General features: G+C 43.3%; 1 protein-coding gene across 1 annotated transcript; it reads left to right on the top strand.

Moving 5' to 3' along the window:
• Positions 1–14,654: 14,654 nt before the first annotated feature.
• HYPK (huntingtin interacting protein K) lies at positions 14,655–20,209 on the top strand. Its single transcript, XM_063445656.1, has 4 exons — positions 14,655–14,881; positions 16,433–16,488; positions 19,170–19,221; positions 20,091–20,209. The coding sequence occupies exons 1-4, from the start codon at positions 14,720–14,722 to the stop codon at positions 20,184–20,186; spliced, it is 366 nt and encodes a 121-aa protein (XP_063301726.1). The 5' UTR covers positions 14,655–14,719; the 3' UTR covers positions 20,187–20,209.
• The last annotated feature ends 6,551 nt before the right edge of the window (positions 20,210–26,760 follow it).

The following is a 26,760-nucleotide window of genomic DNA, read 5'->3' as shown; positions in this document are numbered from 1 at the left end:
TGCACTCAATTCTGAAAAAGGCAGGGATTAGCCTGATGCTAACAGAAGATTCAGTCAGCTTCAAACCATCTGCACAGGTGGGGGGAAGGGGTGTTGACTGAACGCTCAGTACATCAAATGAGATTTTAGCAAAGCCATTTAGTTACATTTGAAAAGGCATATTCACGCAATATCTTTTCTTTTATATCTAGGATAACAACAGATCCAGTAATTGATCGCGGCAGTCAAACACGTGTCTAATGTTGCAACAAGTGTACATTCTGTAAATTGACTTGACCATTTATTCAAGACGACGTACAGAGTTTCTTTGAAGGATTAAGCATGCCGATCATGTTCTGGGAACAATGTGTCTCTGAAATACATTTCACGGGCAATAAAACTTTATTAATTGTTGAGTAGAATGAAAATGAAAGAGTGCAAAGATACCCAGCAAGAGCTTTCTGCTTCTTTAAAATCAAGGGAGCTGTGTAAGAACACTGCGTTAAGTAGACACTGTGTAAGCTTATTAATGCTTTTAATAGCAAGGATAATAAAGTGGCAGGGAACTACAAAGTGGCATCAGGAACACAACATGAGGTGACAAACAAATGTCTTAGAGAAGATGAGAACAGCATTTTAGCTGCACAATTTGCCAGATTATAGTGCAATATTTTTATTTCTTTGGAGAATGAAGAAGTCTAAGTTTACACATTTTTCTTGTAAAGACCAGTCTAAACCAAGTCTTTAAATTATACATTTATTGTTCAACTAGTATTCACAAGAAGATTACAAAAACATCTGAGTCAGCACTAAGAATTCTGATACAGTAGGAGATATTTTGCAGGATAAACATAACAAAACCGAGTAATATTATAAATAACAAAAGACTGAGAGAGAAACAAACATTGACAAATATAAAGTGAAAAAGGGGACATAGAGAAAAGGTTTTAAACATTTCCATAGATGCAAATACCTTTACCTATATAACCAAGTGCAATTTTACCACATGACAGGAGGCTTAACATTTGTATAACTCTCTTTATTGAAAATCTCCAGCAGCACAGAAACAAAAACAACCAATCAGAAAAAAGTTCGTTGATACACAAAAGACCTTGTTAGCCTCACCCCCTCCTCTTTCTTTGCTGCTCCAGCCTTGGCACAGGCCAGAGTATTTTGTTTCTCCCTGGTAATTTATTATTAATGTAATTTTTACTTGTTTTATGTTTTTGTTTTTTTAAAGTTTTTTTTTTGTTGTACAGGTGTTTACATATCGATTTAATGACGCCACAACAGCGTAAACTTTGACATTGTAGTAAGAACAGTGGCATGCAAGGCAATGCACATTTTTATAGTATTATTGAGCTTAAACAATCTAACACGTTACAGTAAATAATATAAAATAAACAGTACGTTGAGGCTAGAGTAAATTAACAGTTGGCACATTCTGCAATGGCATCTGGCGAGTTAATACTGCTAGGGTCTGAGATATAAGCCTGGGGTCAGTGCTGCAACTTAGGGTAACACCTGAGGCTCTCTGTAGCATTAGTCTATTCAGTGTGGTATGGTGCTGCAGGAAATCTATACCGAATAAAGACAGTTTTATATAAGATAGGCAGGAGACTTATGCAGGCTAGATTTCATTATTTATACTAGGACAGAATGCCCTGACCATTAGGTGCCATCAGCGTTCCATGGATATTTAACTGAAACGAGAACATTGTACCAACAAACCAGGGTTGATGCGCGTCAGCTAAATTTAGTACATAAAAGAAATGAAAGGTAATAGCTGGTTAGTGAGTATAAGAGTATCACGCTTTACAGAGTATATGTTGAAATGCTTGAGTGTACCGCTGGGTAGATAAACAGGTTAGTTAATACATACAGGATTTAACAGTGCTCTCTGGTGCCTGAGAGCAGGTATCATAGCGTCTATTGTTGGCTGTAAGCCTACCCCGCTAGGAGGCTCAGGGGGTGAGTCTCTCGCCATGATAGTCCCGGTGCCATGTCTTTTTGTCTCCTGGAGCCATGTGGGGTGTTGCTGAGGTGCCTGCTGGGGTCCCTTTGTACAGGGGATGAGGCATCGCAGTGCCGCCGCAGGTAGGGTGCAGTCTGGAGTTTCTCTCCAATCCATTGCTGTTGCTGTCATCGTGGGACGAACCTGGCTAATGGTGCCTGTGACTTTTCGGGGAGGAGAGCGACCCGGAATGTTGGTGCGGCAGTAATGTTTCCTGCATTTTCTGAGCCTTTTGGCAATTTAGGCTCCCACTGTCTCTTTAAGAGCGCGCCCGAGACTCGCGGCGCGCTCTTAGATTAAGGCGGAACACGTGACCGCATCTCGCGGTCACTGCCCGTCTTCCTGCCAGAAGCGTCGGATGAGTCGCACGCGGCTCGTGCAGCCGCAGGACCGCGCGCGGCTTGAAGAGAGGACCGCGGCCGGCCCCTGGGAAAGGTGAGTAACGCTACAGTACCCCCCCCTGAGGACACGCCCTCCGGGCGGGCAGGACCAGGCCTGGCAGGAAAACGTGAATGGAAAGAACGCACAAGGCGGGGAGCATGAACAGCATCAGCAGAAATCCAACTGCGCTCCTCAGGCCCATAACCCTTCCAATGGACCAAGTACTGAAGCCGACCCCTAAGGAAACGAGAGTCAAGAACAGCAGACACTTCGAATTCCTCATGACCCTCCACAGAGACAGGAGGGGGAGGAGGAGCATGCCGGGTATAGCGGTTGCGTACGTAAGGCTTCAACAATGAGGTGTGAAAGACATTAGGTATACGCAGATTCTTAGGCAGACCCAAGGCATAAGAAACGGGATTAACCTTATGTATAATACGATAAGGACCAATGAAGCGGGGAGCCAATTTCATAGAAGGCACCCGGAGGCGAATATTCCGTGTGGAAAGCAAAACCCTGTCCCCCACAACATAGGAAGGAGCCGCTCTGCGATGCTTGTCAGCCTGAGACTTCTGGCGAGCAGCAGAGTCAACCAAAGAACGCTGAACCTGCTCCCAAGTATTACGCAAACCAGCCAAATGCTCATCCAGAACTGGCATGCCCTGTGAGGAGAATGCAGCCTGAAGAACAACGTGATGCTGGCCATAGATGACGTAAAAAGGGCTTTTGCCGGAAGAATCATGAGTGGCGTTATTCCGAGCAAATTCAGCCCAAGGAAGCAGGTCAGACCAATTGTCCTGATGGTGAGACACAAATCAACGGAGGTACTGCTCCAGAGACTGGTTGGCACGTTCAGCAGCTCCATTAGACTGGGGATGGTAAGCAGAAGAAAACGAGAGAGAAATACCCATTTCTGAACAAAAGGCTTTCCAGAACCTGGAAATAAATTGGCTACCCCTATCGGACACAATAGATAAGGGAATGCCATGTAACCAAAATACTTCTCTAGCGAAGATAAGAGCCAGTTCCTTGGATGTGGGCAACTTGCGAAGAGACACAAAGTGAGCCATTTTGGAAAACCGATCAACTATCATCAGGATGACTGTGTTACCATTCGAAGGGGGTAATTCAACAATAAAATACATTGATAGGTTGGACCAAGGCCTCTCGGGAACGGGTAACGGATGCAACAGCCCACAAGGAACTCTACGAGAGGATTTCATACAGGCACAAGTAGTACAAGCACTTATATAGTCAGTGACATCCTTTCGTAAGGAATCCCACCAAAAATACCGAGAAACAGCTGACACAGTTTTGGAAATACCAGGATGTCCAGCAGTCTTCGTATCATGATATAGTGACAGAATATCCCGTCTCTCGGGAACGTCAACGAACAATTTATCATTAGGCCTCTCGCTAGGTGCCATGCTTTGTTTTGCTTGTATGGCCTGCAAGAGGGACGAGGAAATAGACAATATAGTAGTTGCTATTATCCTGTCTGGGGGAATGACAAGAGTAACATCAATCTCCTGTTTGTCAATAGTTTCAAACTGTCTGGACAGAGCGTCCGCTTTAGTGTTCCGATCACCTGGCCTATAGGTGATTATATAATTGAAATGAGACAAGAACAGTGACCACCTAGCCTGCCTGGAAGACAATCTTTTAGCTTCGCTAAGGTAGGATAGGTTCTTATGATCCGTAAATATGAGGATGGGATCCTTAGTGCCTTCTAACAAATGTCTCCATTCTTTGAGTGCTAAAATGATAGCAAGGAGTTCGCGATTACCCACATCATAATTCTTTTCTGCTTTGGACATTTGTTTAGAAAAGAAGCCACAAGGATGCAATGGCTTTTCAGGAGACTCTCTTTGAGATAAGACAGCACCTACCCCGATATCGGAAGCATCAACCTCAAGTATATAGGGCAATGAGGGGACAGGATGCTGTAAAATAGGTGCAGAGGCGAACGTAGTCTTAAGAAAGTCAAAAGCCTGAAGTGCCTCGGAAGACCAGACATGAGTATTGCCATCCTTTTTTGTCATACGGGTAATAGGTGCTACAATAGACGAAAAACCTTTGATAAAACGTCTAATAATTAGAGAAACCCAGAAAACGCTGGATGGCTTTCAGACCTTGCGGCAGAGGCCATTCTATGACAGCAGCGAGCTTCCGGGGGTCCATACGAAAACCCTTAGCGGAAATCAAATACCCCAAAAACTGGACCTCGGATTGGTCGAATAGACATTTTTCTAGTTTACAATAAAGGCCATTAGCAAGAAGGGTCTTCAGAACTGTCGTAACATGTCTGTGATGAGTGTGTAGATCTGTAGGATATATTAAAATGTCGTCCAAGTACACAATAACAAATGAGTGAATAAAGTCTCTTAAGACATCATTAATAAATTCTTGGAATACTGCTGGGGCATTGCAAAGCCCAAATGGCATGACAGTATAGTCATAATGACCTGACCTAGTGTTGAATGCAGTCTTCCATTTGTGGTCCTTTTTTATACGTATCAAATTGTATGCTCCTCTAAGATCTAGTTTGGTGAATACCGTAGCATGTTTGAGCCTGTCAAACAATTCTGTTATTAATGGTATAGGGTAAGCATTTTTGATGGTGATTTTATTTAGACCTCTATAATCAATACAAGGTCTTAAATCACCCTCTTTCTTCGATACAAAGAAGAACCCCGCTCCAGCCGGAGAAGAGGATCTCCTAATAAATCCCTTGTCTAATGATTCCTTAATGTATTCCTCCATGACACGGTTTTCTTGAACCGATAAAGGGTACACCCTGCCCTTTGGAGGTATAGTGCCAGGCAACAAGTCAATAGCACAATCGTAGGGTCTGTGAGGCGGTAATTTGTCGGCTTCCCTTTTATCGAAGACAGTTTTTAGAGATGAGTACTGAGAGGGTATAGCCGTAGACAAAGGAGGAATGGTAGGAACATTAATAGAATTCACAGGCGTGACTTCAATAGTACATGACTCGTGGCAGGCTTCACTCCAGGATTTTATCTGCCCTTTCTCCCAGTCAAAAATGGGATTGTGGGCACGTAACCATGGATACCCTAACACTAATTGTGAAGAGTGAGAGGTGATGACCTGGAACTGAGTGGTTTCATAGTGTAAAACCCCTGTGTACATGTGTAACGGTGCAGTCTCATGGGTAACAACTGGAGATATCAATGGTCTACCATCTATGGCCTCAACGGCCAAGGGTATCTCCTTCTCTCTGATGGGAATGTTGTTTTTCTTTACAAAACCAGAGTCTATAAAATTCTCAGCTGCCCCAGAGTCAACCAGAGCGTATATATTTTCAACTATACAACTCTCTCCCATATGTAAAGAAACAGGGAGAAGCAGTCGGTTAGGAGGCAATGTAAGAGGCTTAGAAATCACACCCAAGGCCAGTCCCCTATAAGGTCTTAGGTGCAAGAGTTTTCCGGGAGCAAAGGACATTCCTTTACCATATGGTCTCTCCTACCACAATATAGGCAGAGTCCCTCCCTTCTCCTATGTAATTTTTCATTATCAGAGAGTTTGGCAACCCCTAATTGCATAGGTTCCTCTTCAGATACTTTAACATTCTCCGGTATATTAACTCTGGGGTGAATAGGTGTAACAAAACGTCTATTCCTGTTCTTGGTATAGAGCCTGTCACGAATCCTATGATCTATATCAATGAGGTAGTCAATAAGGTCCTCTAAGGCAATAGGAAGCTCCCTAGCTGCTACCTCATCCAATATAGAGTCTGATAAACCTTCCATGAAGGCAGTAGTTAACCCATTGTTGGTCCAATCTACCTGTGAGGCAAGGGTACGAAACTGAATAGCAAAACCAGCCACAGACCTAGAACCCTGTTTAACTCTCATTAATGCTCTTGCGGCATTCTTAGACCTTTTCATAGTGTCAAAAGTTCTGCGAAAAGCTGTAAGAAAACTGTGAAAATCATGCACCATAGGTCCATTAGCTTCCCGAATAGGATTTGCCCACTCAAGTGCTTTATCGGTAAGTTGGTGCATAAAGAACCCAACTTTAGACCTCTCTGTGGGAAATGAACGTGGATACATCTCAAAGTGAAATTCTATTTGGTTAATGAACCCTCTGCATGTCTTAGAATCCCCTCCATACCTAGGAGGAGGTGTTAAATGGGCCGAAGTATTAGGCAAAGTAGATACTTCAGGAACAAGGGGTGTAGGAGGGTTAGGTGTGGTTGCTGGAATGGTTTTAGCTAAGAGCGTCTGGAGAGCCTGAGCTATCTGATCCATACAGTGATCCTGCTCTATAAATCTAGCCTCATGGGACGCCATCTGTTGAGCTAAATCTGCGGGGTCCATGGCCCTATCGTAATGTAACGAGAATATACCCCTACACGCAGGATCCAGCTAAACAGAAGACAGTACAGAGGTGAGATACGTCTACCGGACCTTAGAATGGCCGGACTCGACGTATATAGGAGAAGTACAGAGTCAGGAACGATCCGAGGTCAAGGGCACAAAGAGACAGCGTAAACGAGGACTAGCCGGGGTCTGGTACACAGGAAACAGCAAGCCGGCAAACAGAACAGACAAGGATAAAGCGAAAACGAAGTCAGAATACAAAGCCAAGGTCAAATACGGAGGAACACAACTGAACACAACAAGCGCTAAAGGGAACTGTAGCAGAAACCACGATAGGGCAAGGAACTAAGGGAAAAGGGTAAGTATAAGTAGCTTCAAAACTAATGTGATTGGCTCCTGTCACTTCCACACCCCCAAAAGGTAAGTGTATGGGGTGTGTGGCATGACAGGGGCCAATGGGCGCCTTTTGGCAATTTAGGCTCCCACTGTCTCTTTAAGAGCGCGCAGGAGACTCGTGGCGCGCTCTTAGATTCAGGCGGGACACGTGACCGCATCTCGCGGTCACTGCCCGTCTTCCTGCCAGAAGCGTCGGATGAGCCGCGCGTGGCTCGTGCAGCCGCAGGACCGCGCGCGGCTTGAAGAGAGGACCGAGGCCGGCCCTTGGGAAAGGTGAGTAACGCTACAGTGATCAACCTGCAGCACCTTAACTATTACGTAGTGTACAGACATTTCAAGATGGAAGGGATACATATTTTGCAAGACCTCCTCATCATGAACGACTGGTTCACCCGTCTGGACCTCAAAGACACGTACCTGACGGTCCCCGTCGCCCTAGAATGTCAATGCTTTCTTCGCTTCAGGTGGAGAGGACAAGCATGTCAGTTGACGTGTCTGCAGTTCGACCTCATCTTGGCTCCGTGGTGCTTCACGAAGCTGCTGAAGTCAGTAATGGCACACATTCGAACCATGGGCGTACGATGTCTCGTTTACCTGGACGATTTTCGAATCCTCTGCAAATCCGCCTCCAGGCTACGATTGCAGACGAAATTTGTAGTTCACTTTCTGGAATCTTTGGATTTCGTGGTGAACAGACAGAAATCGTCTCTCTCTCCTTCCCAGCTGGTCCAGTTCCTTGGCTTCAAGAACGACTCATGGAACTGCGTATTATGCCCTCTTACAGCGAAGATAACATCCTTAAGGAGGAAAATCAGACGAGTCCTACAGATGGATACTATCCCCCTCAGGATGCTCGCTCGGATTGTGGGACTCCTGTCCTCCTCCATTCAGGCGATATTTCTGGGACCCCTACACTACAGGGCCATGCAACGCCTGAAGGCGAGATGTCTACACTCCGGACACAGCTACGATCACTGGATTCCACTCTCAGCAAATGTTCGGACGGAACTCCGCTGGTAGTTCCTTTACATACAAGCCTGGAATGGCAAAGTGATCTTTGGCTCATCCCCGGACTTCATTGTGGAATTGGACGCCAGCATCTGGGGCTTGGGCGCCCACTGCGCAAACTCCTCCACAGGGGGACCTTGGCAAGGGGATGAGACCGAACTCCACATAAACTGCCTGGAATTGATTGCGGGATCCTTCACAAAAGCAGCTTGGCCAAAGACATGTCGAACTGCTGCATTCTGCTCCACATAGACAACGTCTCGGCAGTGCAGTACATCAACCGTCTGGGAGGGGCCAGATCCCAGGCTCTCACGAAAGCCATGAAGGACATATACAAATTCTGCCTCTCTCGCAATATTACGCTTCCCTGCTGGGAATTACTAACCTGACGGCACACAGGTTCTCACGGCATTGGTGGGACAACAGCGACTGGAAGCTCAATGTCTCGATCTTCCAGGAATTAAATCATCTGAACAACCCATTACACCTGGACCTATTTGCTTCCTGGACCTATCACTAACTTCCGAAATACTACAGGTGGCACCCAGATCTGAATTGCGTAGCAGGGGACGCATTCCTGCAATCATGGCCGAAACGAGGAGCATATGCGTTTCCTCCGTTCTCCATGATAGCGACGGTGCTCTGTCACACATGGACATACAGTGTATCTCTCCTTCTCATACCTCTACTTTGGCAAAGCCAAGCATGGTTTCCAGACCTATTGAACCTGTCGAGACTACCAGCACCGAAATATTCGCGTCTGTGGGACGTGGTGCTATGCTTCCTTAGCGCTTGGCCGGATAATCCTTACCTTTCTCTGAAACAACTGTCGGACAAACTTACCATTTTGCTTTGCCTCGTTTCTTTTCGTCACGTGGCGGACATCAGGGCGTTCGATGTGGACAGTTTCGCCTTCACTCCAGAAAGGGTTTCCTTTACAGTCTCTCGTCGCACTAAGTCAGATTCCTTTTCGGTGCTTTATCAGTATTTTCAAGCGGACCCCAATTTGTGTGTGGTTAAGACGTTGGTGCGCTATACCGAAATCACCATCCCCCTCCGAACCTCTTCGGCAAGTCAGCTTTTGATTTCATATGTCAAGCCTCATGGACTGGTGTCATCTACAACACTGGCCAGATGGGTCCGCTGGCTTTTATCGTTAGCCGGTGTTAAACCCTGTTTTGAGGCCCACTCGGTTAGGGGTGCGGCCGCATCCCATTTTTTTTGGCAGGAGTCTCTCCTGACAACATTATGCGTTGTTCTGATTGGACACGTGAGAATACATTCACAGTGTTTTATTTTCGTCAGACTTCTCATGCCTCCTTTGCTTTCCTTGATACTTAGCGTTAAAAATGCAAATATGAAGCCTCCTGTCATGTGGTAAAATTGGAGATTATTAGGCATGTGCATGGGGAAAATTTTCGGTTCGGCATTCCGAAATTCTGAATTTTCGCAATTCGGGACTTCGGCAATTCGGCACTTCAACACTTCGGAACTTCGGCACTTCAGCACTTCGGAACTTCGGCAGTTCGACACTTCGGAAATTCGGCAACTTCGGAACTTCTGCACTTCTGAACTTCGGCACTTCAGCACTTCGGAACTTCGGCATTTCGGAACTTCGGCACTTCTATTGCAGCCGCTTAGTAGATAACTCCCTAATTCCCACGGTATTAGGGAGTTATCTACCAAAAGGCTGAAAGACATAAATTGGTCTTTCAGACAAATTTACTAATACTAAGTAAAAATTACTTAGTATTAGTAAATTTTGCCCCTACTCGCTATACCGCGAGTAGGGGCATGTTTAGTAAACGGTGAGCAGCCTGTGGCTGCTCACTGTTTAAAAAAAAAAAAAAAATAGCCCCCCCCGGTGGGTGGGGGCCCTAAAGTAAAATGATGGGGGGGACCTATTGTCCTCCCCCCGGCCCCCACCCCTGAGCGGTGGGTGGAGGCCCTAAATACTAATAACGGGGGGACCTAATGTCCTCCCCCCTGGCCCCCACCCCTGAGCGGCGGGTGGGACCCCTAAATACTAATAGGGGGAGACCTAATGTCCTCCCCCTTGGCCCCCACCCCTGAGCGGTGGGTGGGGGCCCTAAATAGTAAAAGGGGGGGACCTAATGTCCTCCCCCCTGGCCCCCACCCCTGAGCAGCGGGTGGGGGCCATAAATCCTAAAAAGGGGGGGATAATTTTTTTGGGGGGGGGAAGGCGTGACTAGGGGTTTGGGGACCCCTAGTCACCTGGGGGGTGAAATTTTTTAGGGCCCCCACCCGCCGCTCAGGGGTGGGTGCCGGATGGGAGGACAATAGGTCCCCCCCATTGGTATTTAGGGCCCCCACCCGCCGCTCAGAGGTGGGGGCCAGGGGGGAGGACATTAGGTCCCCCCTTTATTAGTATTTAGGGCCCCCACCCGCTGCTCAGGGGTGGGGGCCAGGGGGGAGGACATTAGGTCCCCCCCTTTTTAGGATTTAGGGCCCCCACCCGCCGCTCAGGGGTGGGGGCCAGGGGGAGGACATTAGGTCCCCCCCCCTTATTTTACTGTAGGGCCCCCACCCACTGCTCAGGGGTGGGGGCAGGGAGGAGGACATTAGGTCCCCCCCTATTACTATATAGGGCCCCCACCCACCGCTCAGGGGTGGGGGCCAGGACATTAGGCCCCAACCCCTTTTTAGTATTTAGGGCCCCCACCCACCGCTCAGGGGTAGGGGCCAGGGGGGAGGACATTAGGTCCTCCAGAGGCTGCTCACTGTTTAATAGACATGCCCCTACTCACGGCATAGCGAGTAGGGGCAAAATTTACTACTACAAAGTAATCTTTACTTAGTATTAGTAAATTTGTCTGAAAGACCAATTTAGGTCTTTCAGCCTTTTAGTAGATAGCTCTCTAATGCCGTGGGAATTAGGGAGTTATCTACTTATTCATTCCTGTCATTACATTGACTGGCCAAGTAACTTACATTTTATATGAATGTATGTTACTTGATTGTTGTAAGTGTTGCAAATGCTTACAGGTGAATCCTGGCTATGTTTGTATACTTTTTATTTAAAATTGTATACAATGTAACATTTTTCTTCTTTCACTGGGTAAGTATATTAGTCCTTAGGCAATACTGTGCTTCGGAACTTCGGCACTTTGACACTTCGGAACTTCAGCACTTCGGGACCTCGGCACTTCAGCAATTTGGACATTCGGAAGTACCCGAATGTCCGAATTGCCCGGAATTCGTCCGAATACATATTCGGACCGAAACGAATTGCACATGTTTAGAGATTATGCTAACGTAGTGTACCTATAATCTTAATTTTAGTAATGAGAGGAGGCGAATATTTCCCTCCCGAATGGTAGGTGTTGAATTGTTACGTTCATATGGATTTTTTTTTCTCTTTTTGGACATTACATGATTGTATGTGTATGGTTGTTATTTAGGTATAGTTATCAATTAATTAGAATTGCTATTCCTTCATGACATGCATAATCGGTTTTAAATGACTTTAATGCTCATACTGTGCGGACAACTTGTCAATTCAGCTGCCTTTCACTTGTTTCTTTTTCTTTCAGTGTGATTGGTTCTCTTCAAGGGACAAATTCATCTTCCTTCTGTTCTTCAGGAAGTTCTTGCCCGGATTTAGGATCATACTTTTTAATTGAACTTTTTGACATACGTTTATTGTTTGATTTATCTGTTATTTACCGGTTTACTATTCGCTACAAAGAAAGAGGAGGAGGTGGGGCTAACAAGGCCTTTTGTGTATCAACTACCTTTTTTTCTGATTGGTGTTTTTTGTTCCTGTGCTGCTGGAGATTTTCAGTAAAGAGAGTTGTGCAACAATTCGCCTCCTGTCATTACTGACATTAAGATTATAGGTACACTATGTTAGCATGATCTACAATTGTTGGCAGACTTTTTTTTTCTTAGCAAAAGCAGTTTGGTGATTGCTTTCACTAGCATTTCGGCATCTTCATGGCTCATGGCACTTTAGGCGACCTTGGTATAATCTGACAGATATGCTTGTACCACATGACAGTGCGCGGCGATGGATGTGTAATTTTTAACTCACGAACAGGAAGGTACGTGATTAAAGGTATACTATAGGCATCAAAGCAACTTTTGCTTCATGAAACAATTTTATTGTTTAGATCATGCATTTGAAATCACACTGATCAATTTTCTGCCATTTAGGAGTTAAATCACTTTTGTTTCTGTCTATGCATCATGAAAAAATGATTTCATTTTCATTCAGATGTTAACTTAACTCTTAACTTCTATTCCCTGCACTGTAAATTTAACTTTAATAACACATAGGCGCCTGCAAGGTCTAGCACGCTATTAACAGAGCAGGAGATAAGCGATTCTCAATTAAAAAGACTGTGCAATAAAGGAAGTTTAAACATTAGTTCTTTCTTTACCGGAAGTGTGCAGAAAGTCTTTGTGAGCCACATACAGGGAGGTGTGACTAGAGCTGCATAAACAAAGTAATTTAACTTCTAAATGACAGAGAATTGAGCAGTGAGACTGCAGGCCATGATCTACCACTAGTGCTTCTTCATTAAGCTTGTTTTGGTGACTTTAGTATCCCTTTAATATTGGACAATTAGAAAGCCGCCACCTTCATTTCAATTAGTGCGCAAGCTCCACAGTCATGCACGGAAATGATGCCAATGGGTCCCTAAGCAATAAATGGGCATGACATGGCTCTGCCTGCTTCATGTAGGCAACAGGGTAGTGTCCTTTGTCAAGCATGCACCTTGGGTAGTTCCTGCCTATAAAATCACAAGAACATCCCTGACCCAGTTACTCTGTAGCTCCACTTCCTTTTTTGATTCTCTCTTTTGTGCCCTACTCTATTACAGTCTTCATTTCCTGACCTCCCGACGTTTGGTTTGTCTCTTGTCGCCAACTGACCCTAACCTTTTGCTTTGAACTGGCTTCTTCTTGCTGCCTTCACTATTCTGTCTCTTTTGGTTGAAATTTCTTTATTCTTGTGTTTTCTTTGTTCTTGCAGAATTTCTTTACTCTCATGTTTTGAATAAAGTCCTTGTACTGCTCCCATCCCCATGTTTTTATTGGGAGTGATGAGTCAGAAAGGTGTGCTGTCTGCCTGCAAATGGTTTTTCAGCTCCACAATGTGCATCACAAAGAAATAATGCTGGCATGCTGGAAGAGAGGTTTAGTCGTCCAGTCTTTAATTAAGGTATCTCACCCTAAACAACAGAGCAAGAAGGAAAGGTAGCTGCCATGTTTGCTTTGGGAAATCCGGGGCTTGTCTAGCAAAACTTTATAAATGCATTATATAGATAAAAATAACACTCCAAGCACCCTTTACACTACTATACTGGTGCCCAGCCCACTGTAAACAGTCAATCCATTTGCTAACAGTTTGACTTTCTACCTGGGTTCCACCAAGTGTTCCTCCCTGTCTCCTCACAGCTGGAAGCCATCAGCTCTGAGCTATGCCCAGCCAATGAGCTGTCACTCAATGTAGAGTCTTGCAGGAATGCTTAAACATCATTGCCCAGTTTTAAACATGAGAGTGGGATCAAGGTGCTTTAAGTATCACAAACTTATTATGGTGCTTAGGCGTATCCTTTAAAGTGTGCATGTCATTATATAAACACGTTTGCCTAATTAAAAAGTACAATAAATACCATCTCTATCTTCTGAAAGCAGAATTGCTAGCAAATGTATAGATTTGTTAAAACAAATACATAAAATAGGTCCCTCGCCCCATTTCACCAAATTCATCAGCACAGATATCTATGCCTTTTTTTATTTGCAGGGGAGAACGGGTGAACCATCCTAAAGGCAGTTCTCCTGCTTCCCAGCACTTGCACCATGGCCAACTGTCCAGCCAGCAATACTTGCATTGACTACAGGAGTCTAGGAATGGAGAGCCTGCCATCACTCTGTGTAAAAGACAATGTGTTGGCAATGAATAGTGCATATGCCAGTTTGACAGGAGAATATTGCCAGGCTTAGAGAATTGTCCCAAAGCAGGACCATCTAAATAACAGTGTCAAAATACCACAATATTCAATTTAATAAACATTTCAATCTATAAAAATTCTACACTTTCCAATAACAATAATAAAAACAAATAATTGATAAAACGTTCCATCCTATAGTAAACTTCATATTGTATACAGAAGCCCAAATCTGCTATCTTAGTATCCTAGCAATGCACTATACTCTGAATACTCCTATTAGTGCCTGGCAAACATGAACTCCTGGCAGTGCTTCTCCAAATAAAACATTGCCGCAGCTGCTTCAGATGCAGATTATCTGACACACGTCATATCCGGTTGTTTCAGAGGTCTCAACACAGCTTTACGCCAAATGCCTACACCATATTGGAAACGGCTGCTGGCCTCGGTGACTGTCCCCGGGGCAGGCTGCACAGTAACGGCAGACCTGACCAGAAAGATAACATTAGCCGCCCAAACTCGCTGTCACTCGCCAACAAACATGGCGGACCGTGCAGGAAGTGACGTTAACGAAGCGTCCGACGCAGGTAGTGACGCAGTGGGAAGCGTGCACACCGCACACCGGAAGTAGCTCTCCCTGCTAGCGCCTTGCCTGTCTGCCCGTGCTGGGAGTAAAGATGGCTGCCGAAGGGGATGTGGAATTGGAGCTGGAGACAGAGGAGAACTGCAGCGAGCGGCCGGCGGACAAACCCCGCAAACATGACAGCGGTGCGGCCGACCTGGAGCGGGTCACAGACTATGCAGAGGAGAAAGAGATTCAGAGCTCCAACCTGGAGACGGTGAGAGCCAGGCATGGGTCAGACAGGAGGAGAGAGAGAGAGAGAGAGAGAGAGAGAGAGAGAGAGAGAGATATATACACAGCTGGGATAGCGGATCATCTATTATTATTGTTACCTGTACGGGAGACAGGAGGAGAGATACAGCTGGGATAGCCCATCATTTATTATTATTACTACCTGTGCGAGAGAGAGAGTGGTCAGACACCTGGGAGACAGGAGGAGAGAGAGAGAGAGATACAGCTGGGATAGCCCATCATCTATTATTATTATTATTACTACCTGTGTGAGAGAGAGAGTGGTCAGACACCTGGGAGACAGGAGGAGAGAGAGAGAGATACAGCTGGGATAGCCCATCATCTATTATTATTACTACCTGTGTGAGAGAGAGAGTGGTCAGACACCTGGGAGACAGGAGGAGAGAGAGAGAGAGAGATACAGCTGGGATAGTCCATCATTTATTATTATTATTACTGCCTGTGCGGGAGACAGGAGAGATACAGCTGGGATAGTCCATCATTTATTATTATTATTATTACTGCCTGTGCGGGAGACAGGAGAGATACAGCTGGGATAGTCCATCATTTATTATTATTACCTGTGCGGGAGAGAGTCTGCCTGCTCTTAGAAAATCATAACCATCATTAAAATAAATACATGGCTTTCACTGTATAGTTATTATACAAAAGCTTGGTTTCTTTTGACCGTCTTTTATTTTATTTGTCTCATGCAAAGACCCATACAACGCAATGCATACAAGAGAATTGCAAAGACAGTGACAAAACAATGCCCGGATTAATATGTCCCTTTTTATTTTTATTTTATAAAGGATATAAGAAATAAGTCAAAAGTGATGAAGAAACCCATGGGAAATGTGACATCATGAGAAATTGAGCCAAAAATGATATAGAGTTCACTATGTAAATAAAAATAATCGATCAGTTCTATAAACTGGGGGGTATCCCTGAGAATCTTCAAAATGAATAGGGAGAGGGATCTGTAAAAAAAAATTTATATAATTTTTTTTTAAGAAATAGAGAAATATAAGTTATAGGCGGTTACCCAAGACATTTCAACACTGTCAGCACTGCAGAAAAAGTGGTGCGAAAGTTGATGGGTCGCAAGAACTTTGCCCGTAAGGTATTGTCCCTGAATGCAGAGAGAGCCCAAAGGTCTGAAGAAATCCAGCCAAATCTGCCATTGTGGTGGGCTTTTGCTGGACCCTATTCACATCGGTCAGGAGGGTTCTCCTCCTTAATAATTCCAGAGTCCCTCAGCAGCTTTATGATGTAGTAGAAAAATTAGTAGTAGAAAAAAAAAAAGGTCAATCTGCAAAAAATTTCGAAGAAAGGTTGATGGTTTTCAAAGTGAAGTTTCTTGCCCCTCACTGCTGCCATTATAGCCATTTTATTTCCAACTCCTCGGAATCGTATCCACATGTCTCAGGGAAACATTGCAGGAGCTTTAGGTGTTTTAGGCAACCTAGAGATGCCATCTAGGTGAATGCCATTTACCTGCTTCCGTGAAAGTAACTTTTGTTTTCTCCTTTCTTAGGCTATGTCAGTGATTGGAGACAGGAGGTCACGAGAACAGAAAGCAAAACAAGAAAGGTAATTTTCTTAATATAATTCTCAGGGCTTGACACTGCAAGACTTTATTGTCCATGGAATACTCTCCAGGGATACATTTTCAGTGGAAATTTTGAGTCCTGTGATTATTATGGGGCTGTCACAGTTATACTGCTGCCACAGTTATATGTAAAACCGTTTTCAAGGCCATTTGTCTTGTGTCCACCGTCAGACCCTTCTTCACAAATGTCACTAAAGTGTAGGTTCCTACTTTCTGTCTCTTTTTAGACTGAATTTATTAATTTGACTACTGGTACACTGACAATGAATTCATTTAGAATTTGGTCAAATTTTATATTACTAAAGCAGAAGGAGAATATCTGCTTTAGTAATATTTGTAAAGGGGGGTTGGACTTTGGGGTATATTGAGAAGGCATGTTGAAAACAGTTTGACTATTGGCAAAGGAGGGTGCTGCCAGGAGACTTCTTGCACCGTGAATACTACAGCAATCTAACTTTTCCACAAGAAAAAGAGAGGAACCACAGAGAGCTTAGCTGAACCAGGGCCAGCAAATCCCCTGCATATAGTATATCCAACAAGAAGCTTCAGTCACTCACTGGGTTCATGTAAATCAGTTTTATTGGACCATCATGTGCAAAGCAACAATTCAACCTTATCACAGGTCTTTGCAAGCTAACACATATAATAATGCACCTGTATATACAACAAAGCAATTGGTATCAATACTCACTTACCCTATCTTTCCAATTGTGGCAGTGAATAGGAGCATGGTGCCAAAAAGATAAGGAACAAACCTATCGATGATACACAATAATCAATGCTCCTTCAAAAGATGAAACACATGATGAACAATGCCCCAAACAAAGCGCGCATGTGTGAAGCCAAGTAAAAAGGCACCAACATCACACAAGGGAAGGTGTCACACCGAGTGCATGTGTACGGGAACATAAAGAGAAAAAATATCATAGGGAGATTGGTATCTCGTAGTAAATATCACTTCACCTAAAATAAGAAAAGACACAAAGATAAAATAGAATTCATCAATGTGTATCAATTACAATAAAGTGCTAATAAACACCACAAATTGTATATTTCCACATGTAATTAAGTGCCACACAACACAAAGTGTGAATTGTAATTCAGACTGAAGTGTATCCTAAAGAGAATAATAAAGGTGCAAAACACATGAAAATGTCACAAATTCTTAGCTATAAAAAAGTGCATACTGCATTATAACACATGACCTGCATCTAATGGTAAGTAAATACATGAAACTAGGATCTAAGAAAAGGCCTAATAAATATTAAGCAAGTATAAAATGCCAATGTGTGCAATCATGAAAGCAAATTATAGAATGCCCTTTATTATAAACTCGTAAAAAAAAAAAAGCTACGACAGTGTCCATAATATGATATAGTCCCACTCTTAGAATAAAATTACAAAAGGATATGACAGATTTCTAAAACTTGGTTATCCCCCTTTATTTCTTGAGGGCAATTTAAACCAAATTCAAAGTGAATTTCAATTTTAAAGGGACACTATAGTCACCAGAACAACTACAGCTTATTGAATTTGTTTTGGTGAGTAGAATCATTACCTTCAGGCTTTTTGCTGTTCACACTGTCTTTTCAGAAAAAATGCAGTGTTTACATTACAGCCTAGCGATAACTTCACTGGCCACTCCTCAGATAGCTGCTAGAGATCCTTCCTGGGTCATGGCTGCCTAAAATGCATCCAAGCATTCAGTGTCTCCACCCTCTGCATGCAGACACTGAACTTTCCTCATAGAGATTCATTGATTCAATTCATCTCTACGAGGAGATGCTGATTGGCCAGGGCTGTGTTTGAATCATGCTGGCTCTGCCCCTGATCTGCCTCCTTGTCAGTCTCAGCCAATCCTATGGGGAAGCATTGTGATTGGATCAGGCTACCACGTCTGATGTCAGCAGACTGCTTGTTTTTTTCTGAGGCAAACGGCATGCAGAGTTACAGCTTCAGGCTTGAATACAGTAAGATTTTTGCTACATTTATGGAGGCATGAGGGGCCCAGGGGGGCTACATGGTGGTTTTAACACTATAGGGTCAGGAATACATGTTTGTTTTCCTGACCCTATAGTGATCCTTTAAGGGTCAAATAGCCAAACGGATAAAACGTCCCTGACAAGCTTTACTTCCATTTCCATCTCCCCACATCTAAAATATAATCAAATTTTAGCTTGCAACACTCTCTACTAATGGCAAACTGTAATGCTGGTTAGCATTACAAAATACATTTTGTTGTGCATGGCACTTTCACACAGGCAAATGTACTTAATAACTGCATTTCAGTTTTTTTTTTAAATTAGTATCATAACTTTACAACACAAACAGACTTGTATCCAGTCTCCACACCCAGGTCACAGACCTTTCCACATACAGACATGGGCACCTGATGTTTCTCTTGGAGAAGAACTTGAATCATTTTTCGCAAACAGCACTGTAATTTGACAGAGTCCAGGGACATGGTCTTGGCACCACTATATAAAAGTAATACTCCAAGCTCGCTTCGCCTTATGATGCGCAAGTGTCCTGCCCCTAGATAAACATAAATTTTGAGCCTAAACATATTATCTAGAATAATTTCATGTAGATATTAACAAATTCTGCTGTTGTAATAACTGTTATGCTGCGAAACAAATATGCATTTTTTTTCCCCCCCCAGAGAAAAGGAGCTTGCAAAGGTTACAATAAAAAAAGAAGACGTAGAGCTTATTGTGAGTGGATTTTATTTTTTTTATTTTGTCTGACTGTTTCTTAACAAAGCATTTTTAAAAACATGTTTGGAGAATTGCAAATATCTTTCTACATTTTATTTTTCCTGCTGTTCTTTTTGTTTTCAAGCCATATATGTGTATTACTTTATTTTAATTTTTTTTTTTTTTTAAAGAACATTTCACACAATAGCATATCAAGAAAAATGCAGTAAAAGGAAAGCATAAAATCAGTATCACAATGTAAAATGGAATGCAGTGTCCATAAGGACAGGAAGAAAGCAATAACTAATACTCTATAAGAAAGGGCAGACCTGTTATAGCTGACCGAGATGAAACCTTTAGGGAGAGAGAAGGGAGGGACGAAAGGCTGGTCACATTAGAAAGGAACAGAGTGACGAAAATGGTTCATTGTATGCATTAGGGTTTTATCACCCAAAATGTACAATTTAAAAAAAAAAAAAAACACATTAAAAACCGCACATAGGATGATTACAAAATATGGAAGAAAATTAGTGAATCGGCTTAATATTAGTACGGGTTTAAGTGTGCCGTATAAACATGGCAATAAAGTACAGACCACATAAGTGTATGGATAGACCAGACAAAAAATATATAGGATTAAGTCCAAACACCTGTTGAAAAGGGCGGGGGGTGGTGGGAAGACGACCAAAAGGAAAAAAAATAGAAGCTAATGGGACATGAGATGTTTCGTATCCAACACAGGCGCTTTATCAACATTACTACCTGTCAATATTACCCCAAGGCCAAGTATAGAAACCAAGATAGATAAGGAAGTTTTTTATTTTATAACAAGTGTTTTTGACTGCCTCACCATTAAATTCGTGTTTTCTTTCTTTCTTATTTTACAGATGAATGAGATGGAGATTCCGCGAACAGCAGCAGAAAGGAGCTTACGGGAACACATGGGAAATGTTGTTGAGGCACTGATTGCTCTTACAAACTGATTATGGATTTTTTTTTTTTTTTTTTTTAATAAAATTGTCTTGCCATGAAAGGAGCTTTTAAAGTGCAAGCTGGGGGAACTCTCTGAACCAGTGTTCGTGGCTGTGGACTTAACCTTAGGCCATGGTGGTTTAGAACAACTGTGCTGTTTTCCTTGTAGTGTAAGATGCTGTGGGTATTAAAGGAACACACCAAGCTGCCAAAATTACCATGTGTACTAATTTATTAGGAATAAACACCATCTTTGTTTAAATTTTGCATTGTCTATGTTGTTAATGTCCCCTGTCATTATAAAGAAAAATTTGAGGTTCTAGATAAACCTTTAGTCAGGCTATAACACATGGTAAATCACTGAAATTTTGTAACAAAGGTTATGTCATGCATGCAAAGTGTTTCAGTTATTAGTTGTTTTAGCTTTTGGCCTAAATAATTACCTGTACGTTTGCATGCTCAATTATATAGTTGTAATCAAAATTATCCAACCCCCATTGAAAATCAGGTTTATTGTCAAAATGTACTGACTTTCAGTTGTTTACAATGAACAAATCTAACAAAAGCAATTGAAATCGCTCAACAAAACAAAAGCTTCAATTGGTTTCCCCAAATTCAACTGACAATGCAACTTATGAATTCTCTAGTCTCAAAATTATTCAATCTCCTTGCACACTTGATGCAAGTAATCAAGGGCCTTTGTTGCACCATGTTTGCCTGAGCTGGAACACTTGCAACACCTGGACTGGCTTGGAGTTTAAGTGTAACGTTTGACTGCATGTTAGAAATATGGCTAAGTCAAAAGAATGGTCCACAATGTTAAGAGATCATGGCCCTTCACAAAGCAGGAACATGATCCAAAAATATAGTGAAGGTACTGAATGTTCCTAGAGACATAGTGGGAAGCATTGTTTGTAAGTTCAAAGTTGAAGGGAAAAGTGGTTACATTACCTGGACGGGGCAGAAAAAGGAAGCTATCAGTGACTGCAACCAGGTTTCTGAGAAGTCAGGTTGTTAAAAACCCTCAAGTGACTGCAAAGACCTGCAGCAACACTTGGTGGCAAAAGGCACTGAGGTTTCAGTGAGCACAGTAAGGCGTGCCTTAAACGTAAAAGGTTTCCATGCTAGAACTCCAAAACATACACCACTGCTGACCCAAAACTACAAGAAAAGTTAGCTCCAGTATGCTCAAAATCCTATAAATAAACCACAGATTTTGAATTCTGTTCTGTGGAGCGATGAAACAAAACTGGAACTTTTCAGTCCAATGGATCCACGGTATGTTTGGAGGAAGAATGAAGCATGTGCTTAAAAGAACACTGCCTGCAGTTGAACATAATGGTGGCGGCTTGGTGCTGCTACGGAGCGCTTTGCATCCTCTGGCACTGGAAACCTGCCGCGTGTGGAAGGCAAGGTGGATTAGCTGAAGTATCAGGAATTCATAGGAGAAAACATGCTGTCTGTAAGGAAGCTGAAACTTGGGCGTTATTGGACCTCCCAACAAGAGAATGATCCAAAGCATACCTCAAACGCCACCAAAGCTTGGTTGCAGAAGTAGTACTGGAAAATTCTACAGTAGCCATCACAGTCACCTGATTTGAACACAATAGAAAATCTCTGGTGGTATTTGAAGAAGGAGGCTACAGCATGCAAACCCAAGAATATTACTGAACTGGAGGCCATTGCTCATGAGCAATGGGCTGAGATTCCTCATAAACGCTGCCAGAAGATGGTGGCTGGTTATACATCTTGTTTGCAGCAGGTCATCACAGCGAGATGGGGTTGAATACATTTTAAACTGGAAAAGTCACATGTGGTATTTGGGGAAATCACATTCCTTGTATTGAGCTATTCCACTTGCTTTAGTTTGATTTGGTCAATGCAAATAGCTGAAAGTCTGTACATTTTGACAATAAACCTGATTTTCAATTGGGGTGGAATCATTTTGATTACAACCTTATATAGTATTAGAAAGTTGTACAGTATTCCATATCTTATTCCTGTCTTCTCTGCTCCACATCTCATTTTATTTGCTTCTAATCCTGGCTAACTTTAGGGGATGTTCTACCTTCAGTTGTACGAGTAGCCTCTATAATAAAATATGCAAATTATTAGATGTAACCCCACCCCATTATATCTTAAATACCAGCACTTGATACTGCAGCCCCAGTTCTTACTTGATTCGACATGTCTTGTCTTCTGATCTTGGTTTGGTGCAGTGCATTGGATGCGAGCTGTGGGAAGAAACCAGATGGTTTACCTGTTGGAGAATGGAGGGGAGCCTGGCGAAATTATGGAGTGGTCCATGCAGCTCTTCTTCTTTTCTTTTTAGCCTATGGCACACAGAAAATGCTATGAACCTTGGAGTTGGTCTCGGGAAGTGCGCCTATGATCATGGAGTCTGTGCACAACAGTAGAATGCGTGCCCGGGCTGAGTTTGCGTTTGTCTAAATCAGTGGTAGTCAACCTTTTTCTACCTACCGCCCACTAATGCATCTTTTTGGTTGAAAACATTTCCTTACCGCCCACCAGTTTTCGCGCAAATGCGGAATATTTTTAAGAAAGGAGGGTGTTTTAAAATAAATAAATGTACGTACATTTATCTTTTTATTTCTACTTAATGCAGGTTTATAAGGTTTTTAACTTTATAAAGGTTAATGAGAAAACAAAAAAGTAAATTGAAATTACCTTTACTAGTGATTAATTAGATCCTTGAGGTTGATGCTGCGAGACTAAATATTTGATATCTGGTTCGATTTTCGTAAGGAACAAACGAAGGTCTCTTTCAGTGATATTCAGACGACTTCTTTGTTTGCGCATAATATGATTTCTCATTTGTGCGTCAGCTCATCTCCTCTCCCTCCTCAATTCCCCTCCCCACCTTTTTTTCCCCCTTTTTTCTATTTTTTAACCGTCCTTATAGCAATGCCCAGTAGGAAGGCTGAGCTAGGTAGCCCACTATCACAGACAGACACACACACACACACACACACACAGACAGACAGACAGACACACACACAGACAGACAGACACACACAAACAGACACACACACAGACAGACACACACACAGACACACACACAGACACACACACAGACAGACACACACACACAGACACACACACACAGACACACAAAGACACAGACACACAAAGACACAGACAGGCACACACACAAAGACACATACAAACAGACATGCACACACACACATACAATGACACATACAGACACACACACATATATATACAGACAGACACACACACATATATATACAGACAGACATACACACACACAAGACACACATACAGACACACAAGACATACATACAGACACACATACATACACACAAGACACACAAGACACAGACAGGCACACACAAAGACACAGACAGGCACACACACACACACGACTCATACATACAAACAGACAGGCACACATACAAACAGACACATACAGACATGCACACACACATGCAGACACACACAAGACACACATGCAGACACACAAGACACACATACAATGACACATACATACAAAGACAAGACACACATACATACAGACAGACACATACACACACACACAAGACATACATACAAAGACACATACAGACACACACACACAAGACATACCTACAAAGACACACACACACACATTATATTTAAGTCACCCTCGTGTTTCCTACCTTTAAGGTGCAGGAGGGTGACTTTCCCTGGGGTCCAGTGGTGGCTCAGGTGGATGGGAGTCAGAGTTCCCACTCTGACTCCCTGGTGTTCCTTCCGCGCGGCTCTCAGTTTTAGCTGGGAGGAGTGACCGGGGAATCACTTCCTCCCAGCTCTGATGTCATCACAGGGGGCCCAGTCGCGCTGTTAAAGCGCCCAGCGCTGACCGGGCCCCCTTACAATCCGCATCCATCGGGTGGCCCTGACAGCATGGGTCACCCGATGGACACTTTGGAAGGCGGCCCTGGCGGTTTACCGCGCGGGCCGGAGCCGCAAATGGTCACGGCGGTACCCACGGGAACCGCCGGCTCGCACCCGCCCGATCAACCTGGAAATCCCTACCGCCCACCTGGAATCCTGAAACGCCCACTAGTGGGCGGTAGGGACCAGGTTGACGAACCATGGTCTAAATATACATAGGGATTAAGGAGAGAGCGTAGGTAACTTTTTTTTCTTTTCTTTGAGTTTGCGTTCCACCTGGTTTAGAAATTGGAATTCCGCTTTCTGGTATGAAATTTGAAGAGCCTATTTAAGCTTTGAACACCTGTCCGACAGCAAGGTATGCCATATCACCAGCCCTGCACACACGGTACTGAGGTCTTTGAGGTAATTAATAACCTTTTCTTTTACATTAAAGGCTTCATGGCTATCTTCATATTGTCATAGACTTCTGTTATGTTTTGCAAATGTCTAATCTAGTCAAGCATCTAGCCTGTAGTGAGCGTACTACCCATCTGTCAGACAGCTGTAAGAAAAAGACATGTAACCAGTGCTCGTCAGAAGCATTAGAGAAGGCTAAGAAAAAGGAGATGCAGACATTTCTCAGCTGGTTCAAGGAGGATCTCTCCCAAACCTTGAGTTATTGAAAGAATCTGCACTCAAGTCCAGAGATTCTGCCTTTGCCCGTGAAATAATTAGTCAGTGAAGGAAAAGGCAGAGGTCGTCTTCACCTTTAGATTTTTCCCATTCCTCTTGGTCAAAAGCTTCTAGTCATGAGTCTACATCTGATGTAGTTTATCCAGTGGAGGAATTAAACAAATTTGTTCAAGTGTTGGCTGTTATGGTGGGAAGGTGGAAGATTGTCTCTTAGAAGGAACAGACTAAGAGTTTATTAATCTGCAAAAAAAAAATCATCAGAATGGCGAACTAATTCTTTTGGTGACATGACAGAAGAGGTTCTGAAACTGTCAGCCTGGATCATGGGGTTTTCATATGTTGCCAGACAAGCAATCTGTCTGAAATCCTGGACTACAGAAACCGCGCTACTAAAGCGGCTTTATGTGAGCTTCCATTTGAAAGGCACAAATTGTTTGGTTCTCCACAAGAAGAACTGATCAAGTAGATGTCCGATCTAAAGAAAAAAAAGCACTCCCTCAAGATAAGAGAAGTAGATGGAAAATATATATTTTTCCTGCACACAAAGATCATACCAATTATAGTAATCCGTGTCGCAGCTTCTGCAGAAAACCGCAGGATACCAGGCTCGGTGAGAAGCAGTCTCATAACAGGCAAGATAAAAAAAGAATGGGAGGAAAATTACAAGCGTGCAATGGGAACAGACAACGCAAACCCTTGAGTGTTGGACACCATGAGAAATTAAAGGGATTCTCCAAAGCCAGGAAAACATTTGTTTTCCTGGCACTGCAGGACCCTCTAGTGCCCCTCTCCCTCCCATCCCAAGTTGCTGAATGGGTTAAAACTCCTTTAGTGACATACCGGTGTCCAGCGCCGATGTCCTTCGGCGCTGGGTCAGGCTCCGCCTACTCTCCTCTTTCGCCGACGTCAGCTTGCGGGAGAGACCTAATGCGCATGAGCAGCAATGGCTGCGCACGCGCATATGACCTCCCCATAGGAAAGCATTAAATGTCCATCGTCGTTTTAAAACACTATTTGTGTACTATGAACATGGAAGTCCCTCTAGTGGCTGTCTAGTAGACAGCCACTAGAGGAGGACTTAACCCTGCAATGTAAATATTGCAGTTTATGAAAACTGCAATAATTACACTTGCAGGGTTAAGGGTAGTGGGAGTTGGCACCCAGACCACTCCAATGGGCAGAAGTGGTCTGGGCGCCTGGAATATCCCTTTAATACAAAGTAAGACTTCTAGGAGTGCCTTTTTCCCAGTTCCTCTCCTCTCAAGTAAAGCCATATGCTCTTCTAACCGAATCTCTGGTTGTTCTCCGAAAAGGAATCATAGAAAAAGTTCCCAAGTAGGAGCAATTTCAGGTGGTCAATTCAAGACTCTTCCTAGTATTGAAACAAGACAATTTCTTTTGTCTGGTCCTGGATTTGAAGAATGTGAACGCAGTCACCCACATGAGGGGATTATCTAGCCAACTTAGATTTAAAGGATGCCTATCTTCACATCAGTATAGCATTGAATTTAAGGAAATATCTGAGATTTGTAATCTAATAAGAACAGTTTTGCACTTCCAATTCAAAGCTCTCCCTTTCAAACTCTCCACCGCTCCAGGAATTATTACCAAACTTCTACTTCCTTTAACAGCAGGTCTTCTAGAAAAAGGTATTTCAGTCGTTCCTTATTTATATGATTGGCTTCTAAAAGCCAACTCGAGTCTGCAACCGAGAAGAAACATCCGGAACATGGATGGCTGGTAAACTAGGAAAAAAAACACATCTTCATTCCCTCCACAAGCATCATCTTTTAGGCCTAGAAGTAGACTTTATGTCAGAAGATAAGATAGAGAAAAAAATAAGTTTCTGATCTGCGAACCCGTTCAACCTGTTCTATGAGAGAGGCAATGAGCACACTGTGAATTCTCAGTGAAGCAGGCCAGAGCATGAATGACACCCGTTCAATTGGAAATTCTTGGTCCAGGGAATAGGAGGATTTGGACATAGAGTAC

This window comes from Pelobates fuscus, chromosome 3 (genome assembly GCF_036172605.1).
Source record: "Pelobates fuscus isolate aPelFus1 chromosome 3, aPelFus1.pri, whole genome shotgun sequence".
NCBI classification, from domain to species: Eukaryota; Metazoa; Chordata; class Amphibia; order Anura; family Pelobatidae; genus Pelobates; species Pelobates fuscus.
This window is presented reverse-complemented; position numbering and strand designations above follow the sequence as displayed.